We start from the raw sequence: 21,127 nt of genomic DNA on the forward strand, positions 1-21,127 counted from the left end.
AAGGCCTGATTATAGTTGTAAAAAGAGACAATAAGACCCCAAACAGGGAAAAAAAATGTATTTAATACTTTAACAAAATGCAAAATAAAGTACCCAAGTTACAAAACAAATTCCTTTGGTTCAGTAATCACACCACTATTTTTACCTTCCAATGGCTACAGACATCATCCCCTCAAAGTGAAGTCACACCGTCCCCCTCATACTGAAGACATCATGCCAAAACTGTCTCACATGCCCTACTGTTCAGTGGAACCACTAGCAACTTACATGGATTTGGGCTGTGGGGTAGGAAAAGGGGGAAAAGGGAAGTCTGAAGGGAAAAGGGAGTCTACACATGCAGAACAAGTAGTGGGGGAACTCTCTGCCGGATCACTATGGTAGGCATCATACCCCTGTACATGCTACGTGAGGCTGAGTCCCTTGGTACAATCACATATAAATACAGACAATTCAGTCACCCTGAGCATTCCCAGGGAGAACAGAAACAAAGAGAGAAGCAAGGAGAGAAGTGATGGTGACAGGAGGCAGATCACAGAATACTAGAGAATATCTAGTCCAGATCCTTAGTTTTACAGATGGGGTGAATGAGGCCTAGAGAAATGAAGTGTCTTACCAAGAGACACACAGTTCATGGCAGTTGGTATCAGAACTCCATGTTTCCTTTCAACGTGAGCAAGAAGAGAACAGGATGGACAAGAAATTGACAGGCCGCAAGGCAGGGCACAGAGCCAGGGCTCTCACTGCAGTTCTGCTGTCTGCTGAGAAGAGTTGTTGCTCACTGTTTGCTTAACCAACTGAGCCACCCAGGCACCCTATGGGGCAAATTCTAAAGAAGAACTTACACAGGGAATATTTAGGAAAAGAGCAGTGGAGGGATCCTTGGGTGGCTCAGCGGTTTGGCACCTGCCTTCCGCCCAGAGCGTGATACTGCAGTCCCAGGATTGAGTCCCACATCGGGTTCCCTGCACGGAGCCTGCTTCTCCCTCTGCCGGTGTCTCTGCCTCTCTCTCTCTCTCTCTCTCTGTGTCTTATTAAACAGGGAACTCCCTGAGGGTAGGACTATCTTATTCTTCTTTATAACTTGGTTCTCATTCAGTAATAGCATGTAGCACTCAATAAAATTTTCCTTAATAAACAAAGGAAAATTTGTTTGTTAGAACCAAGGAGTCTTCTGGGTCTTTCTGGGACAGAGAAATCCAAAGAAACTGAGAGCCAGGTCAGCTGACCAGACAGAAGATAATGGCTTCTGACTGCTCCGCAAGGATCTTAAAAGAGTCATAAGCCCAGAATACAAATGTAACCATCTCAGCTTTGGATACTATCACCTAACTGGGGTCAGAAAGAGGAATCATGGAGCTAGATTCTGCAGAAGTCTGAAAACTGAAATAGGAGTTTGCAAAGCACACTTTTATTTTCTATCTAGCTAAAAGTAGGTATTCAATAAATACCTGAATCAATATGAGCATAAATGAACACATGGACACAATGAATATTTGGTTCCATGCGAAATGCTGGTTCCGTTACAGACCCTTATTGAGGGCACTTCTGGGGTACACCTTTTTGTGCTGCTCTGCTGGAACTCTGTGGTATCACATTGTACCCCTGGTAAATGAAACAAAGGAGAGTCAGTGCAGATTTGAAGAATTAAATTAAATAATACAATTTGTCTGATTGGTAGAGATCTGGGGGAAAGGCAGGAAGCCATCCCTGAAGCAGCTGTTTTCTTTCGCTTCTTTCTTCTCCCCAGTACATGAACACAGTACACCAGATCCTAGAGCAATGAAGATGGGACTGCCGGTACATCTCAAAACATGCATTTCAAGTGGTTCGAGCAACCTCTCTCACCATCCCGTCCCCTCCCAGCAGTCACTTCTTGGACAGGGAGGCAGCAGTCGACTGTGATAAAGAGATCTGACTGCACTTCTCAAAGATGACTTCAGCTGAGAGTTTAGGCAGCCCCTGATCCAGAGGGCACTCATCCACCAAGCTGTTCATGGGCGTGGGGGGCAGTGGAGGCTCCTCCTCATCTTGACTCAGTCCAGGTACCAGGGAGTTACCTGCCCTGTCCAATTCCTTGTCTGCCTGCTCCCTACTCACACCCTCTGTCTCAGGCTGCCCTGAAGGGATCTTCATGGAGTCAAAATATGCTGACAGGGCCTCCTGGAGCAGAGGCAGAAGTTTCTTCCGAGAGACCTGGGTGTTGCCCTGAAGATAGGCTTGGAGGTGAGGGTGGGTGCTTGGGGCAGGGGTCAGCTTCAGGGACGGAGAGTGGGAGCGTTCCAGAACTCCACAGATCTAAAGAGGAGACAAGATGGGGAGACGGTACATAAGGTGGGGAAGCAAACAGCTGTGGTTTCTAAGTTAGAGGCTTCTTTTACAAAGAAACATATATACATACACATACATTTATTTATTTATAAAGATTTTATTTACTTATTCATGAGAGAAAGAGAGCGGCAGAGACATAGGCAGAGGGAGAAGCAGGCTCCCTGTGGGGAGCCTGATGTGGGACTTGATCCCAAGATCGTAGGATCATGACCTGAGCCAAAAGCAGACGCTCAGCCACTAAGCTATCCAGGCGTCCCGAGAAACATTTTTTAAATTAAATCATCCAGAATTCAATCTTATTGCTTCCAAAAAAGGCACATTAGCTAATACATATAGCAGCTGGAAACAGAAGAAACATTTGAGATCATATTTTCATTTTATTGAAGCAAACCCAAGCCTGAAGAGATTATCTTGAACAAAATCAAGTAGATGATGGGAGAGTATGAACCACAACTCAGGACCTCCTCAGCTCCTGACCTAATGTTGTTTTCAAGTGCTTAAAAACTTGAACTCTGTCCTTAGCTAGAATGGGACAAGCATCTAGACTGAGGTCAGGGACAAGACCGATGCAGAAAGAATGAACAGATCAAAATGGGGGTGGAAGGTATGCCAGGTGCGGTGCCGAGTCTGCCCATTCACAAGTATTATCTCATTTAATCATCACAACTGCCTTATAAGATTGGTATTAGTATTACCCTCATTTACAGGTAGGGAAACAGAGGCTTAGGTGGATGGATGAATAGCTTGCCTAAGGTCATAGTTTGAATGAAGCAAAACTGACACTTGAACCCAGGTCTGCCACCAAACCCAGTATTTTTTTTTTTAAAGTGTATTTATTTATTCATGAGAGACAGAAAGAGAGAGAGAGAGAGAGAGAGAGAGAGAGAGAAAGAGAGAGGCAGAGACACAGGCAGAGGAAGAAGCAGGCTTCCCACAGGAAGCCCAATGTGGGACTTGATCCCAGAGCCCAGGATCATGCCCTGAGCTGAAGGCAGATACTCAACTGCTGAGCCACCCAGGCGTCCCCAAAGCCAGTATTCTAAAGACTCTTCTATACATAATTTCTAACATAGGAGGGAGGAAGAGGAGATGGCAGGGCACACTGTGAAAAGAGGATTCCCATTTCCCAGGACAGAGGCAGCCTGTGAGGGGGGAAGACTTTGGCCACCTGTACAGCTTCAGAGAACAGCCCAGAGCTGGTGTGGGAGGGAGAAGGTGGGGAGAAGCACTTCTATGGCCAGAGCACCCTTTCCTTTATGACATGATTAGTAAGAGCCAGCAAATGCTGGCAAATGCTCTGTGCCCAGCAATGTGCTTTACACATGATATTATTTTTAAAAAATATTTTATATATTTGACAGAAAGAGAGAGAATACAAGCAAGGGGAATGGCAGGCAGAGGGAGAGGGAGAAGCAGGCTCCCCACTGAGCAGAGCCCGATGTAGGGCTTAATCCCAGGATCCTGGGATCATGACCTGAGCCAAAGGCAGACGCTTAACCAACTAAGCCATCCAGGACACCCCCAATATTATGTTTAATGATCATATCAGACTAATCAGTGGGTGGTGTTATGCCACGTACAGACTCAGAAGTCAACTGACTTGCTTGAGCTCAAAGAGCAGATAAGTGGCAAATCTGGAACAGAAACCATGTCCATCTGCTTTTTAAAACTGTAGTTCTTTCCACAGTGCCACACTAGCACCTTCTACTGAATAAAATTACATCTGCTTCCTGAAGAGAAGAAAGGATGACATATCTTCTATGGATGCAAAAGATAATCTGGCTATATGCAGACTTTAGCAGTCCTCACACAGTCCAAGAAACCCCAAACATTTCTGGACTGTGTTAAGCCACTTTTAAATTCTTCCCCGGGGATCTCTGGGTGGCGCAGCAGTTTGGCGCCTGCCTTTGGCCCAGGGCGCGATCCTGGAGACCCGGGATCGAATCCCACGTCGGGCTCCCGGTGCATGGAGGCTGCTTCTCCCTCTGCCTGTGTCTCTGCCTCTCTCTCTATCTCTCTCTCTCTGTGACTATCATAAATAAATAAAAATTAAAAAAAAAAACTTCTAAAAAAATAAAAATAAAAATAAATTCTTCCCTGGGCTAATCAGTAACCAACAGAGGAAAAGAAAGGGGAAGAAGTGGGAAAAGTGGCCTAATGGTTCAGGAAAGAAAACAAACTTGCTCTTAGATCCCTTCTCTACAGAGTTAGTGGTAGATACAGTAATTCATCCCTGCATGATTAAGTAGTAGAAAAGGCTTCTCTTGTGTTTCCCATTTTTAAGGCAATAGGGTGAAATGAAAGAAACTGATTTTCAGGGATGAGGAATTAATGATTAAACCAAGAAACATGTTTTAACTCTAGATTTATCACACTGCCTTTTATTATTATTATTTTTTAAAGATTTTATTTATTTATCCATGAGAGACACACAGAAAGAGGCAGAGACATAGGCAGAGGGAGAAGCAGACTCCCTGCAGGGAGCCTGACTTGATCCCAGCACCACAGGATCATGACCTGAGCCAGAGGCAGACACTCAACCACTGAGCCACCCAGGTGCCCCTATAACACTGCCTTTTAATCTGATTTCAAGTTCCTTCTAAACAGGAACTGTGTTTCTAATTCTCTTTGAAATCTCTCTTTCTCAACAGCAGTACAATTTTTTTTTTTAAAGATTTTATTCATCCATTCATGAAAGACACAGAGAGAGGGGATCCCTGGGTGGCTCAGCAGTTTAGCATCTGCCTTTGGCCCAGGGTGTGATCCTGGAGACCCGGAATCAAGGGCCACATCAGGCTCCCTGCATGGAGCCTGCTTCTCCTTCTGCCTATTTATCTGCCTCTCTCTATGTCTATTATGAATAAAATTTTTTTTTAATCTTAAAAAAAAAAAAAGAAAAACACACACACACACACAGAGGCAGAGACACAGGCAGAGGGAGAAACAGGATCCATGCAGGGAGCCTGACGTGGGACTCGATCCCGGATCTCCAGGATCACCCCACAGGCCGAAGGCAGGCACTAAACCGCTGAGCCACCCGGGCTGCCCAACAGCAGTACAATTAAGGATACTCACATATAGAGAAAATGTGGAAAAGCAAGGAGGGAAGATTCTGGAAGTGGTTCAAGGGACTTCAGTGTACATACAAGAACCAAGCACAGGTCTTTTTTTTTTTTTTTTTTTAAGATTTATTTATTTATTTATTTTTTGAGACAGAGAGAGAAAGAGTGCGTACATGTGTGTGCTGGTGTTCGGCGGGGAGGGGCCGGGGGAGAGAATCCTAAGCAGACCCCCAGGTGAGTGCTAAGACCAATGAGGGGCTCGACCCCACAGCCTATGAAATCATGACCTGAGCGTAAATCAAGAGTCATCCACTCAACGGACAGAGCAATCTGGGTGGCCTCCAAGGACAGAACTTTACAGCACAGAATGGCGCTTATAAGCAAAGCTCTGTAGGGGCCTCGGGCTGGAGAAGGGACAGACTCACCGTCATTCGGAGCGCTGCATGGGGACAGAAAATAGCCAGCTGCCGCACTGGCTCATTTTGAGTGTTGAAAAAGATAGTCATGGTGACCAGGACGTCACAGTTGTGAGCCTGGCAGAAAGCATGGAGATCTGCAGTGAGGCCAGACCTCTGCAGAAAAGCCTGAAAAAGAAATGGCAGTGATAAGGGCTACAGCTGGACCCTCCTTGTCACCAGCAACAAAACATGCTTACAAAGGGTTTCTTTCCATGTTAACTTGGGGCTTGTACTCCCAAAAAAAGTACCTCACACTTACTCTGTGTTGTCTATGGTGCTGGGAGGCTGGAGGTAGAAGGGAGAAATTGGTCTTGGGTTCAGACAGAATCGGTTTGAAAATCAACTCTGTGACCTATTAGCTATGATTAAGGAGTTATATTAAGCTCCTCAGACTTGAGTTTCCTCATTTGTAAAATAAGGACTAAACCTTCACCAAAAGTGATTGTTTTAAAAATGAAAGCATGATCATGTATGTAATATGCCTGGCATGTACAAGGCTTTCCTGCTCTTGCTGTCAGGAAAGCAAGGTCTTTGCCCTGGAGGTATTTTTATTCTAAAACAGAGCAATGGGGCACACAAATAACAACAGACACGGGCTCTTTATTTATTTTTGTCAACCTCTACTCTTCTCCAAAGTCTCATGCAGTATTTCTCTCTTTTTTTTTTTTATAAATTTTTTTTTAATTTATTTTTTATTGGTGTTCAATTTACTAACATACAGAATAACCCCCAGTGCCCGTCACCCATTCACTCCCACCCCCCGCCCTCCTCCCCTTCTACCACCCCTAGTTCGTTTCCCAGAGTTAGCAGTCTTTACGTTCTGTCTCCCTTTCTGATATTTCCCACACATTTCTTCTCCCTTCCCTTATATTCCCTTTCACTATTATTTATATTCCCAAATGAATGAGAACATATAATGTTTGTCCTTCTCCGACTGACTTACTTCACTCAGCATAATACCCTCCAGGCAGTATTTCTCCATTGAATAATACCACCAGCAATTTCAGATCAGGGCTTTTCTTTACCCTTGGCATTTCTGTGTCGATTTGTACTGTGTCCATTTATGCTACTTGGCAAATCTTGTGTGTTCTTTGTTTTTGTTTTAAGGTTATATTTATTTATTCATGAGAAACAGAAAGAGAGGCAGAGACAGAGGCAGAGGGAGAAGTAGACCCCACTGAGCAGGGAGCCCAATGCTTCTGGGACCCCGGGATCACAACCTGAGCCAAAGGCAGACGCTCAACCATTAAGCCACTCAGGCATCCCAAACCTATTCTTGGGCTTGTTTTCCACACTAGGCAGCAGGGGAAGAGACTGAGCTCTTTTGTTTTATTGAAATTATTTAGTATTTTTACATAGTATTTAGTAAGAAGCTGTACAGACTATGAGAGACTGTGTGCAAACCAGGTTGTTGAATGATTTAAATGAGCACGACATGGAACCAGGTAGTAAAATACCATCATCAAAGCTATATTCAGTCACCCATTCAACAGAATTTACTGAGGACCCACTATGTGCCAGGCACTATCAAAGGTGCTGGAGATAGAGCAGAAACAAAAGAAACAGGGTGTTCCACCTCTGGTGGAGCTGATAAACTAGCAGAGGAATATAGACAATAAACAAGGAGGGATGCCTGAGTGGCTCAGTGGTTGAGTGTCTGCCTTCAGCTCAGGGTGTGATCCCGGGGTTCTGGGATAGAGTCCCACATCAGGCTCCCAGTATGGAGCTTGCTTCTCCCTCTGCCTATGTCTCTGCTTCTCTTTCTCTGTCTCTCATGAATAAATAAATAAAATCTTAAAAAAAAAAAAAAAGACAATCAAAAAGGAATCCATGGAACTGATTACTTCAATCCAGTTGGTGCTCTGAACAAAATTCAAAAATTTTTAGGGATTTTTGAGCACAGAGGATATTATGTTAGTTACAATGGTCAGGAAAGACCTCTTAAAAGAGGAAACATCTGAATTAAGACCTGAGTGATTGATAAGAAGAGCCAGCTCTGCAAAGGGAAAAGCCAGTGCAAAGGCCCTGAGGTGGGAATGAGCTTAATGGTTCCAATGAACAGAAAGAAAATTAGTGTGGCTGCAGCACTGTGAGTGCAGAAGCAGGGCTAGGAGATGAGGTCAGAGAGAGAGACAGATGAGGGTCAGATCAAGGAGGGCCCTATAATCCACAGTATGGCCTGTAGATTCTATTAGGTCTACAATGGAAAGGTAGCAGAGGGAGGGGTTTGCTGTGATTGACTTACATCTGTTTTGCTTTTTCGTTTTGTATTTTTTCGGACTTACATCTTTATAAAGAGATCTCTCTAGCTCCTGTGGGAAGAATGGTTTGTAGGGGTACAAAAGCAGAGGCAGGGAAAAACAGTATGCAGGCTCTCGCGGTTGTGCAGTGAGAGATCATAGACTGTGGGAATGACAGCAGACATGACAAAAGGTACACAGGTACAAGATAGATTATGGAGGGGAGCCAAGAGTGAGGGGCAAGGTTACACACATAACCGAAGCCTTTCTCTTCCCACCTACACCTATGCTTTGTTCTTACCTCCAAATCCATATATATTGCACTAATGGCCACCTTGGTGCCATGTGTGGAGATGGTCTTCTGGTCCTTTCTCAGCATCTGCTCAGTGGTCAGTCCTAGACAATGGATGTGAGACCAGGGATCAAACAAGAGAGCCCAGGATCCCCAGACCAGGAAGGTGAGGACACCAATACAGGTCAAGAATGAGGAAAAACACGTCCTCTCTTTGAGAGGGGAGATACGGAGAGTGTAATTACATAATAAAAAATTCTTTTAAATACTGGAGTTACAACAGTTGCCTCTAGAGCAAGGGACCTTGGAGGGAAGACTGAAGAAGAGACGCTTTTGCCACTTCCCTTTGTGCAGAGTTTTAACTTTCTACAAGGACATATGGTACTTTTCTTTCCTTTTTTTTTAATGTCAACAAGTGGTATCTAGGTAAAAATTGATGGAAGTTTTTTTTTTTTTGTTCTCCTCTTTTATCATTTGTATATTCACCCTTAATGTTTCTTCTGCTTCCCTAAATAATCAACTAGATCCTACTCAGATAATTAGCATTCCCTCAGCAGATTTTACTTATATACCTATACTTTCTGATTAGCAGAAACCTGACACTCTTAATATATTTCTCCTCTTCCTACCCAACAGCCAGGATAGAACAATCTAGTAAATGATTGATTATTTCATGATCAGACTCACACACTACCTTGGTTCTCTCTGCTATAAAGCTTAAATCATTATGCAGAGGGAGAGGGAGAAGCAGACTCCCTACTGAAAGGGGAACCTGACACAGGGCTCAATCCCAGGACCTTGGGATCATGACCTGAGCCAAAGGCAGGCGCTTAACTGACTGAGCCATCCAGGGGCCCCTGAAATTGTTTCAATGGTGTTCAAGGATACAACGAAAAATTGGGGTGCCTGGGTGGCTCAGCTGGTTAAGCAATTGACTCTTGATTCTGGCTCAGGTCTTAATCTCAGGGTTGTGAGCTCAGGTATGTGTTGGCCTCCATGCTGAGCATGGAGTCTGCTTAGGAGTGTCTCTCTTTCTCTCTCCCTCTGTGTCCCACCCACCCTGTATGTGGGCTCTCTCTCTCTCTCTCTCAAAAAAAAAAAAAAAAAAGATACAATGAACAAGTGAAAGGGAGAGAAGTCAGTTTACCATCTCATACCTGATATATCAAACTTTGCCTTTTGTAGAGAGTCAAAGATGTCATTTCTCTTAGGCAGATCTGGGAAAAGGGCCTCCAGTTTCTCCACATATTTGTTGTCTTTGGGGGTTGCCTTTCCAACTTTCAGGTCCATGTTGACACAGTCCAGGATGATTGTTCCTATGGAGACGAGAGATAGAACTCAAATCCTACAGCCCTCCATTTGCAACCACTAGGACACACATAACCCTCAAACCAGATGGACATAATACAGAGAAGACTTATGTGGCAAACAAACTGAAAACAAAACAAGAAACTGGGACTATGCCTTGAGTAAGACCTCCCAAATCCAAATTAAAATGTAGGCAGGAAAATGGGAAAAGGCAGAAAGGGGTGCCTGAGCACCCCAATCCTCAGAGATCTTGAAACCAATCAGAGAGAGATGACCTCCCTTCCTTAGGCCAAATTCCATTAAAGAAACTTAGAAATTGAAAAAAAAAAAAAAAAAAACTTAGAAATTGGAAGAGATACTCTAGTCCAACTCTCTCATTCTCTCTCTCTCTTTTTAACAAATGGAGAAAATGAAAGTGAGAAAGGTTAAGAAATTTGTTCAAGATCATATAAGTATCTTATATACAGGAATGGTATTAGAATCTTCTGCTTCTGTGGCTAGTTCTCTTTCTATTATATAAAGCTACAGTAGGCAGCTTCTAGGTCGGTCGACCTGTGCGTCCTTTTTGCTTTTTCCACAGCCTTTTAATGCTTAATTGTCCCCTGAAAGGACTCAGCCTTTGAAATGGACTGGATAGCTTTGAGTGGGTATGATCAAGCCGGAAGAGTCTAGACTGAAGTTCCACTCTCCCTATCTGAAAGCCACCCTGAAAGCCAGCCTCACCATGCAGAAGAGCTGCAATTTGCCTGTCCAAGATCTCTGGTGCCCCCTCCAGGATTCTCTCAGTCACCAGGGTAGCACAGGACCCCACCAGCTCAACTGAAACATGGCAGGGAGGGCAGTGTTTCTGCTCAATGGGCCGATGGTCTAGCACCTCTGCTACTGCCTCCTCTAGGGCTGTGTCACTTCTGTGTGGGGAAAAGAGAAAGAATGATAGGCAGGGGCACTCCAGCTGGGTCTAACCAAAGCTCTACCTCACCCGTTAAGGAAAATGCACATTTTAGGCAAACACTCAAAACTTTGGTTACTTCTACTTCTGCCTCACTGTTCTCAATTCTTTTCTTTCATGTTGTAACTGAAGTCATCAAATAGTATATAAGTGAACTTGGTGAAGTATCAGCTACAAGTATCTTCCCACGTCTTTGATGTCCTTTGGAATTGCTTTTCTGATTTGACACCTTTGGCATTCAACATCTACATCTCTCCTGTCATCTCAATCCACTTAATGCCCAAATTCCATGCAGTTCACCAGATCCTATGGCTTCTATCTTAATCCCTACCCAACCCCACCTTTCCAATCCTCTGCTACTGCCTTATTCTAGGCCCTCAGTATCTCTCACCTGGATTATTCCAACAGTTTCCTAACCAAAGATATACTCTCAGTTTCCCTAAGCTGTCCTTCACAAAGTGGCTGAATGATCATCTGAAAATGTAAATTTGATTGTTAGGATCCAGAATAAACAGAACTCACAATAGTTGCCCACTACCCTAACAATTTAGTCTAGTCTCCTTGGCAGGGCCTATAGCGTCTCCAGGATCTGACTCCCTCTCTAGTCTCACCACTTCCTATGTCCTACTTCTCTGTCACATTTTATGCTCCAGCCATGCAAAACAAATTCCAGGTCTCCCAACTCACCATGTTATTTCATGCTTGCCTAACTTTGCTTATATTAATTCTGCTCTCTGCCCAGATGCTCTTCCTAACTAACTACCTTGCCTCCCCACTCCAGGAGCCAACACTCAAGAGTGAGATCAAGGGTCAACTCTCTCAGGAGACCTTTCCTCACACCCTCCACTCCCCTCAAGTATATTTAACTACTCCAACCTTTATGCACCTCTTGTCCTCTAGAGTGTTGGTTATCACACACCTAACATTCAACACAATGACACTAATGAGATACTGCCTTACGTAGGAAATAATTTTGCCTTTAAAAATCAAAAATAGAGTTACAACAATTATTCAAAGGCTTCTATTCCAATAAGTCTGCCATGAAATAATGATACCAAAAGCAGATTTAAATGATTTCTGAGTTTTCCTTTAGTTTAACCTTTCCATGTTTCTCTTTCTTTTTGTTAGTTGCATAATTGGAGAACTGACAGTATTTTCTGTATCTCATATGACCCAGCAATTACAATTAGCTTGTGAGATCCCCAAGAGCAGAAATTCTTTCTTCCTCTCTTTATTTCTTACTCATCAGAGCTCAATACAGCACATGATAAGTATCAGCTCAACTTCCTTTTACTTACTTGGGTAAGACATGATGGTCAACAAGGATAAGGGTGAGTTGGCCAGCCTGGTGCAAGGCGTGGAGGTCAATCTCATCCCGGAAAATCAAGAGGGACTCTGGAATGTGAATCTTCTGAAGGAAGAAGACATTGTCACCTCGTAGAGGTAGCTCAGAACGATTTATATTTAAAACTGGCACAAAGACTTCCTCAGCCTCTGTTGTCTGGATAAGGAAAGTGAAAAGAACACAGGCCAATGTTTTGGAATAAATAGGAAAAGTAACAAGATTATTGGGACCAAAGGAGATATGATCTTGGGTAAGTCGCTGCCTTTTTCAATGCCACAACTACCCAATTGGTAAAAAATAAAAGGACATCTCTTGCCCTCTCACCTTAGAATAACACCAAGGACAACAAGATAACTCATGGAAAAGACCTAGCTCTTTTCCATGAGCAGAGAAAGGATTATCCATCTTCAAGAGCTGACCTGGGCATGAGATCGCTGGTACCCAAGAAGAACTCAATAATAAACTGTTTGAATTGCTTTATGACTTCAATTCTTCAAAATAGGGATGCCTGGGTTGCTCAGCGGTAGAACGTCTGCCTTTGGCCCAGGGCGTGATCCTGGACCCAGGATGGAGTCACACATCGGGCTCCCTACATGGAGCCTGCTTCTCCCTCTGCCTATGTCTCTGCTTCTCTCTGTGTCTCTCATGAATAAATAAATAACATATATTTTTAAAAATTCTTCAAAATACTTCTACTCATTTCATCCCCCCAGCAACATTGCAAAATAGTATCATTTCTGATTCTATAGATGGTGACCTGACACTCAGCAAAGTTAAGGAATTTAACTGACCCAAGACTAAATAGTGTCAAGTAGCAGAGCTGGGTCTTGGACCCAGATCTTTTCATTCTAGGGACTCTGCTGCTAAGTACTCACCTTTGCTAGGTAAAAAGCCAAGGCAAGCGCTGACACCATGGAGTCCAAGTCACAGGCTTCATTTCCCAGCACAACATGCAGCGGCCGGGACTCCTGGTGAAGGAGAATGGGACACTAGCAAAGGCATCTTTATCTATTTCCGTTTACCTTATACTTGAACAGGGCTTCACACACGTTCTCACTGATCTTCACAGGGGAGGCAGGTCACATAATTTTATGGGTACTCATTTCACAGGTGAGGATATTAGCTGAAAGGCCCCCTGTGTTCAGCTAAGTTTAAGCATTCCACACATATCCAGTAAGTAGAAAGTACCTGTCTCCTTGATTGTTAACTTAAAATAAAACAGCAGCAGGGGTGCCTACGTGGCCCAGGGCACCTGTCTTCGGCTCAAGTCATGATCTCAGGGTCCTGGGATCAGCCCTGTGTTGGGTTCCCCACTCAACAGGAAGCCTGTTTCTCTCCCTACCTCTCACCTCTCCTCCCCTATACTCATTCTCTCTCTCTCAAATAAATAAATAAAATCTTTATTAAAAAAAAAAAGAAATGCAGTAAATAATTCTCTCACTTCTTATGCTTTTTTGGGCACACAAGAAATCAAAGATAGAGCAGCTGGGTAGCTGACATATTCAAACCAGATCAACCTGTTTCTTGGGGTTATTTGCTCCCCTGTTTTCAAAATAGGGAAAAGCATCCTTATACTTCTAAATCATGAGAGGTGAAGAGCTCTTGAAAATAAAGGTAAAGGGGCACCTGGTGGCTCAGCAGTTGAGCATCTGCCTTCGCTTCAGGTCGTGATCCCAGGATCCTGGGATCAAGTCCCACGTTGGGCTCCTCACAGGGAGCCCGCTTCTCCCTCTGCTAGGTCTCTGCCTCTCTCTGTGTGTCTCTGAGTAAATAAATAATCTTAAAAAAAAAAAAAAGGGTGTGTGTGTGGGGGGGACACCTGGGTGGCTCAGCAGTTGAGCATCTGCCTTTGGCTCAGGGCATGATCCCATGGTCCCAGGATCAAGTCCCACATCAGGCTCCCTGCATGGAGCCTCCTTCTCCCTCTGCCTATGTCTCTGCCTGCCTCTCTCTGTATGTCTCTCATGAATAAATAAAATCTTAAAAAAAAAAAAAGGTAAAAATAAAATTTAGTCCATGATCCAGTTATCCAGTCCATGAAAACTCCTCCAGCCCAGAGGAGCCTCAATAATAACCAAATATAACCAACTCTTACTACCCAGGCTTGGACACTCTCCCCAGCAGGTTCAGATTAAAACAAGAACAGTTGCTGCTGCTGGAACTTTTATTTTTATAGCTTAGTTTTATAATTCATTATTATTTTTAAAGTAATCTCTACATCAAATGTGGGGCTCGAATTCACGAGCCTGAGATCAAAAATTGCATGCTCCACTGACTCAGACAGCCAGGTGCCCTGGAACTTTTATTTTATTAAAGATTTTATTTATTAACAAGTAAATTTATTGATGGCAAACTAAATGGTGTTTGTAGCATTTTTATCGTACAGTAGATTCCATCCATTCACTATACTTTTTTTTTTTTTTAAGATTTTATTTATTTATTCATGAGAGACAGAGAGAGAGAGAGAGAGGCAGAGACACAGGCAGAGAGGGAGAAGCAGGCTCCATACAGGGAGCCCAATGTGGGACTTGATCCTGGGTCTCCGGGATCAAACCCCGGGCTGCAGGTGGCGCTAAACCGCTGCGCCACCAGGGCTGCCCTCACTATACTTTTCTGAGTTGTCCTACATGCAAGTACACTTTTTTTTTTAATTTTTATTTATTTATGATAGTCACAGAGAGAGAGAGAGAGAGAGGCAGAGACACAGGCAGAGGGAGAAGCAGGCTCCATGCACTGGGAGCCCGATGTGGGATTCGATCCCGGGTCTCCAGGGTCGCGCCCTAGGCCGAAGGCAGGCGCCAAACCGCTGCGCCACCTAGGGATCCCGCAAGTACATATTTTTAATGTTGTCTGTCTTCTGTGCTGTTCCTGTAAGTTTGCTATTAAAATATATTAAACTATAAAAAAATGATTTTATTTATTTGAGAGTGAAAGGGAGCAGGAGCAGGGAGAAGGGCAGAGGGAGAAAGAGACTCCCTGCTGAGCAAGGAACCCAATGTGGGGCTTGATCCCAGTACCCTGAGGATCATGACCTGAGCTGAAGGCAGTCACTGAGCCGACTGAGCCACCCAGGCACCCCTGAAATACCACTTAATCTCCAAAACAACCCAAAGAGATAGGTATTTTAAGAATGATTATTTCAGGGCAGCCCCGGGGGGCGCAGTGGTTTAGTGCCACCTGCAGCCCCGGGTGTGATCCTGGAGACCTGGGATCGAGTCCCACATCGGGCTCCCTGCATGGAGCCTGCTTGTCCCTCTGCGTATCTCTGCCTCTCTCTTTCTCTCATGAATAAATAAATAAAATATTAAAAAAAGAATTATTATCTCTTTTTTTAAAAAAACTTTTTTTTTTTTTAAAGATTTTTATTTATTTATTCATGAGAGACACAGAGAAAGGCAGAGACATAGGCAGGGAGAGAAGCAGGCTCCATGCAGGGAGCCCGATGTGGGACTCGATCCGGGACTCTAGGATCATGCCCTGAGATGAAGGCAGACGCTTAACCACTGAGCCACCCAGGCATCCCAAGAATTATTATTTCATTGTAGGAATGAGCATCCTGCCAGATGCAATGAGACCATAAAGTCCGTGGCTCAGCTTAGGGCAGAATTCTTTCTTTCTTACCGGTTTACTTTTGAGCTACTATCTCAGGCTGCCTGTAACAGAGGAAGGAATAAGAGACAAAATCAGACATACCAGTTATAGCAGAGTTTACTAATTTCTGTACTACTGGCATTTTGGACTGGATCATTCTTTGTTGTGGGGGCTGTGCATGGGAGGATGTTTGGCAGTATGCCTGGACTCTAACCACTAGATGCCAGTATCACCCTCAGTCGTAACAATCAATGTTTCCAGATGTGCCAAATATTCTTGGGGGGCAAAATCACTGCCAGCTGAGAACTACTGGATTATAGGGAGGTGAAAATCCAAACACCCTGACTTCTTCAATATCAAGGAAGATTTGCTAGATGCAAGAGTTTCGAAAAGTAGAAAGGGGTCCAAAGAAGCAAAGTACAGCAAGCAACAGTTATTAAGTAATGTAATGATAGGAGGAAAGGGAATCTAGGCAAACACAGAATCATCTTGCCTGTTTGGCTGTTACCCACTCCCCTCTCTCCCCCAAAAAGGTACAATTTTAGAAGACTTCAGGTGGCTTAAATTACCCTCTCCAGGAAATAGACAGGTTTTTTTTTTTTTTTAAGTTTTATTTATTTTAGTAATCTCTACACCCAACATGGGGATCAAACAAACAATTCAGAGATCAAGAGTCAGGTGCTCTTCCAACTGAGCCAGCCATACATTCCAGGTTTTTATTTTTAAACCATCTTTTCACGCTTCTCCTACTCCTAACTCCTCAGAAGTACAAAAAGCAGAGGTTACTACCCATCGAGGTTGTGCAGAAATGATCTCTGGGGGAAATTCTGCACCCATTTCTCTAAGCCTACCTCACAAGGGTGGCTGCCCAGACCCACTAGTAATGAGCAGTATGGGAGAGGGGAGATTCTTTTTAATATTAAAATCTTTTGGGCAGCCCCAGTGGCGCAGCGGTTTAGCGCCGCCTGCAGCCCGGGGCGTGATCCTGGAGACCCTGGATGAGTCCCACGTCGGGCTCTCTGCATGGAGCCTGCTTCTCCCTCTGCCTGTGTCTCTGCCTCTCTCTCTCTGTGTCTCTATGAATAAATAAATAAAATCTTTAAAAAAATAAAATAAAATCTTTTTCCACATAATATGAGAATTTAGTCCTATAGTAACTCCTTTAACTTACAATTCCTCCTCCTGATACCAGAGAAGGTCCCCCTGTTTCCTGGACATCAAGAACTGCCCAGATGACTCTGGACCAAAGTGACAACAAAGCATCTGAAGTAAGTGGCTACAGAGATAATGTGCTCACTGAAGCAGTATGGGGGGCAGCGTGTTGCCCAGAAAGGGAACTGTGTAATAAACACGAGCGGCCATATGGTTCTGACTCTGGAGGTAAAAAGGTACAAGGAAAGGAGAAAAGGCAGAGCAAGCGGGACAGACCAGGTCCTGGGCCCTTGAAGAAACTTTCCCAAACTCACTCACATGAGTGCCACTCCAGTTGGAACAGGAACGGTCAGATCCCCAGCACAGAGAGAAGGCTAAGCAAAAAAGCCAAGATAGTAGCCAGAGGAATGAATACAAAAGGAATCCTCCAGGGCTTTTAGCTTTTCTTGGAACTGGACTGAGCAGGGGCTGTGGTGGCGGTACCTTCCCTTTCAGGGCCCAATGCCGCCCCAGCCTGTCCCTTCTATTTACCACCCACAAGATATGTTGTGTGTATTCTCAGCTTTGCCCTTCACCGTGTTTGTTCTTCTCTATCAGAAAGCACCAGAACTGGGCAGCCCGGGAGGCTCAGTGGTTTAGCGACGCTTTCGGCCCAGGGCGTGGTCCTGGAGACCCGAGAGGGATGGGTCCCTTACGTCAGGCTCCCTGCATGGAGCCTGCTTCTCCCTCTGCCTGTATCTTTGCCTCTCTCTCTGTGTCTGTCATGAATAAATAAATAAAATATTTAAAAAAAAAAAAAAGGAAAGAAAGCACCAGAACTGCTATTTGAAGAGACCACAGAATAGGGTTGAATCCAGGTTCTGCTTCTTACTTTGTTATGGGATTTGGGCCTAAGATTCATCTTTTGTTTTAAAAATGATAATACTGGGACACCTGGGTGGCTCAGCGGTTAAGCATCTGCCTTCAGCTCAGGGAGTGATCCTGGAGTCCCGGGATGGAGTCCCACATCGGGCTCCCTGCAGGGAGCCTGCTTCTCCCTCTGCCTGTGTCTCTGCCTCTCTCTGTGTGTCTCTCATGAATAAATAAATTTTTTTTTAAAAAAGGAAAAACATATGTAACTCTTAACACCCCATCTCTACCCTATCCTCTACCAGCTGACAGCACAAGCCAAACAGCCTCACTTTTCTGACCATGAGAGGAAGAGCTGAGGGCAGATATAGCTATACTTAGAACATGAGGAAACCTGAGCTGCCAATGCAAGAAATACAATCTGAAAGCCCCATGTAAATACAAACTTTTCTTCCTAACAAATAAAACACCCAAACCCACAAGTCACAATGACTGTATTCTGATGTTCTTTCTGGCCTCAATGCGGGGAGTGAGGATGGGCTCTAAGGCTGGAAAAGGCACCCACTTTCCTTCTGAAGCTGAATACAGTCTAGTGGCCTACTCTACAAAATAGTTAATAAGGGAGGGAAAAAAAAAAGAGAGGGGGCAGCCCGGGTGGCTCAGCAGTTTGGTGCCTCCTTCGGCCCGGGGCCCTATCCTGGAGACCTGGGATCGAGTCCCACGCTGGGCTCCCTGAGCAGAGCCTGCTTCTCCCTCTGCCTGTGTGTGTGTGTGTCTCTGTGTCTCTCATGAATGGATGGATAAAATCTTAAGAAAAAAAAAAAAAAAAAGAGAGAGAGAGAGAAATAGACAGGGAGCCAGAGACAGAGTTCTCCCAGCACAATGGTACAGATACTGACGAAAGGACTGTAATGTCTGAAGGACAGCAGCCACTCCTGATTCCTGCCTTCCGATTCCTGCCTTATGTGTTGAGCAGTGCAGACAACAGATTATCCGAAGGCCGCTGGATGAATACTACACTAGATTGCAGCTCCACCCTGAAGCAAAGGTTTTTCCCTACTAGAATTAAAAGATGAGTTACCATGAATAGGACATTTAGTTAAACAGGATTTCTTTTAAATGGAACATCCTACTATCGTTATGGCAGAGGCTGTAAAAAATTTCTCTGGTATCAGATGCCAGAGAAAAAATATGCTATCAACAGGACAGTTGGTGGGTTATAAGCTGTCTTTCTCCCATGTAAAAGTCAAGCATTCACATTTCCCAAAGAGTTAACCTAACGGAAACACCCAAACTTTAAATAGAATCTCTGGCTAAATCATGTCTTTCTTTACCAAAAAACAACAGTGAGGCCTCTGGGGAACTGGATGGGGAGTAGAAAAAAAGATCTTGTTCTTTTTCATTTCACATCTCTCTTGTATTTAAATTTTTTCACTGTATGCATTTACTATTCTATAATTAAAAGCTATCTAGGGACACCTGGGTGGCTCAGCGGTAAAGCGTCTGTCTGCCTTTGGCTCGAGGCGTGATCCTGGGATCCCGGATGAGTCCCACATCGGGCTCCTTGCATGGAGCCTGCTTCTCTCTCTGCCTATGTCTCTGTCTCTCTCTGTCTCTGAAATACATCTTTAAAATAATAATAATAATAATAATAATAATAATAATAAAACCTATTTAAATTATTGGCGACCACCTGTGTGTCCTGCCACCAGTTCCTCCACTAACATTCTGTGAGTCCGATTTTTTCATTTCTTCCAGCCCTGGCCAAGTTGTGTAATAATAACTCTAAGATACAACCTCACCTTCACAAGTTCGGAAAAACAAAGACCTAGATCTTGCTCCTTGGGGATGAAGCAGGCAAAAAAAGGTCAGGATTCCAGCAATACTGGAAAAACCCAGTATTCTTCAGCTCCATATTGCTGTAGAAGATAGTTAACCCGGGGGAATTCTAAAGCATAGATGTTGAAGGATAGATGCATGCAATAAAAGGCTATTTGGTGAGGTTTCCATCCAAATGGTGGAAAGGAGGCCTGTAGTTTGCGTTACTGTGGGGGCAAACATTTCACCTGCTTAGCACTTGGAGTGCCATAAAGATTCTACCTTAGTCCTCCAATGAGCTCCATGTGGTGGAAATCAGATGTAACCAAATGAATTGCTTCCAAATCGCCCTATGCATTAAATCAACTTTCCCAAAAGGAAAAATCTAGTGCAATTAGTATTAAACTTGTCTTTTGTCCCTATACTTCAGGTGAGGACAGTCATTTACGCCAGCAGCGGAGTGGGCAGTAGGAAACAGGTGATTTCTAGGATTTTGTCAAAGACCAAAATCTATCCGCCAGGGGAATGTGAAGAGTTTAAGACACTTCAAAGAAAGCACCTGTCAGCCATCTGTCTAGGTCTCCATATGGGCAGTGTAACTTGAAGTAGGGGAGCCAGGTGACCTCCTGGAGCCTCTCTCTGGTCAGCTCTTAGCTGCTAACTGGGAACAGCAGCCTGATGCGGCCTGACGGCTGGTCAACTCAGCTGGGAGATTCCAACCAGCTCAGAGTACCAAAAATAAGCCACAAAGCATTCAGGAGTCAAGCTTATAGCTTTGATTCCAAACACACTTTGTTTAGCCCTCCCAGGCGGGGGGGTTTCTTATGTAATTTATGTGAGTTAAGGCCACAGAAGAAAACTGGAGGCAAAGGAATGCAAGTTTTTGGTCAACAACAGATCTGCCTGAGGCACTGAGCACGTTTAGCTTAAAAACAGATTTAAAGTCAAACCACGATTCTCTCATCTAGAATGAGCTCGGCCCGCCAGACAGAAACAGCTCTTCTGAGGCTTAATCCGTGGGCACAGGCTCCCTAGTACCCCGGGACTCACCTGGAGGCCTGCCGGCCGCGGAGGCCCCCGCGAGTGGGCGGAAAGAGGAAGGGGGGCACGACTGGCGACGGCACAGCCCTTCACCGCTCCACGGAACGGAGCCGGGCAACAGCGAGCAGAGGCTGGGATGCAGGTCCTCCTCCCAGCCCTTGGGGAGACCCCAAAGACGGGGGCCAAAAGCCGGGAGACTGAGCAGCACTCCCCAAGGCTAGGTTCTCCTTCCTCGGTCCTCTGGCCCCAACCCGATGTGGTCCCAAGCCCGCTCCCCACACACCATCCGGGCTCCCCGGATCCCACATCTTCGCTCCTCCTGGACCTCATGCTCCATTCCTTACAGCCACAGCCCGGGATTCGTTACCTGCAGAGCGGCTCGACAACCCTGCAGGTAGTCCTCCATGGTGAAGTCCCAGGTGTGCCACCGCCCCTGGCCGTGGAGAGGTTACCCGGCGGACGCGCCCCGCTCGGGACTCAGGGGCTCGGGGCGAAAGTCAGGAGGCGGGACTCGAACCCGCCACACCGCGACTCATTTCCCCAGCCCCCGGAGGAAGTGCGTAATCCGGGGCTCCTGGAATCGGACGTCGCCCCGCCCCCGACGGCGGGGGCGGAGCTCTGCGCCCGGAGACTCACGGGACCCGGGAGGCGCGCAGTGGGGCGTGGCGGAGGGCGTCCTGGGAAACGTAGTCCG

At 45.0% G+C, this 21,127-nt stretch overlaps 1 protein-coding gene across 7 annotated transcripts; it reads right to left on the reverse strand.

Moving 5' to 3' along the window:
- Positions 1 to 43: 43 nt before the first annotated feature.
- Positions 44 to 21,054, reverse strand: PRUNE1 (prune exopolyphosphatase 1). 7 transcript variants are annotated; one of them, XM_072769211.1, is made up of 9 exons: positions 20,801 to 21,052; positions 15,604 to 15,635; positions 12,858 to 12,950; positions 11,936 to 12,138; positions 10,412 to 10,596; positions 9,538 to 9,696; positions 8,390 to 8,484; positions 5,816 to 5,974; positions 44 to 2,295 (listed from the first exon to the last, which is right to left on the reverse strand). In XM_072769211.1, the coding sequence occupies exons 3-9, from the start codon at positions 12,894 to 12,896 to the stop codon at positions 1,867 to 1,869; spliced, it is 1,269 nt and encodes a 422-aa protein (XP_072625312.1). In that variant the 5' UTR covers positions 12,897 to 12,950; positions 15,604 to 15,635; positions 20,801 to 21,052; the 3' UTR covers positions 44 to 1,866. The 7 variants fall into 7 exon arrangements, with proteins under 7 accessions (XP_072625312.1, XP_072625309.1, XP_072625311.1 ...); XM_072769208.1 differs by lacking the exon at positions 15,604 to 15,635 and having other exon boundaries at positions 20,443 to 21,052; XM_072769210.1 differs by lacking the exon at positions 15,604 to 15,635 and having other exon boundaries at positions 20,801 to 21,051.
- Positions 21,055 to 21,127: the final 73 nt, after the last annotated feature.

The sequence above is a fragment of the Canis lupus genome, chromosome 12, assembly GCF_048164855.1.
Source record: "Canis lupus baileyi chromosome 12, mCanLup2.hap1, whole genome shotgun sequence".
Taxonomy (NCBI): Eukaryota; Metazoa; Chordata; class Mammalia; order Carnivora; family Canidae; genus Canis; species Canis lupus.

What these genes read in the sequence shown, in the direction of transcription:
- PRUNE1 (XM_072769208.1), bottom strand. Translation starts at nt 20,763, where the DNA reads ATGAGGTCCAGGAGGAGCGAAGATGTGGGATCCGGGGAGCCCGGATGG. An exon ending in TGGCTTTTTACCTAGCAAAG is followed by an intron (nt 12,139 to 12,857) that starts GTGAGTACTTAG and finishes TTCCTTATCCAG; the next exon opens with ACAACAGAGGCTGAGGAAGT. An exon ending in ATGCAGCGCTCCGAATGACG is followed by an intron (nt 2,296 to 5,815) that starts GTGAGTCTGTCC and finishes TCTCCTCTTTAG; the next exon opens with ATCTGTGGAGTTCTGGAACG.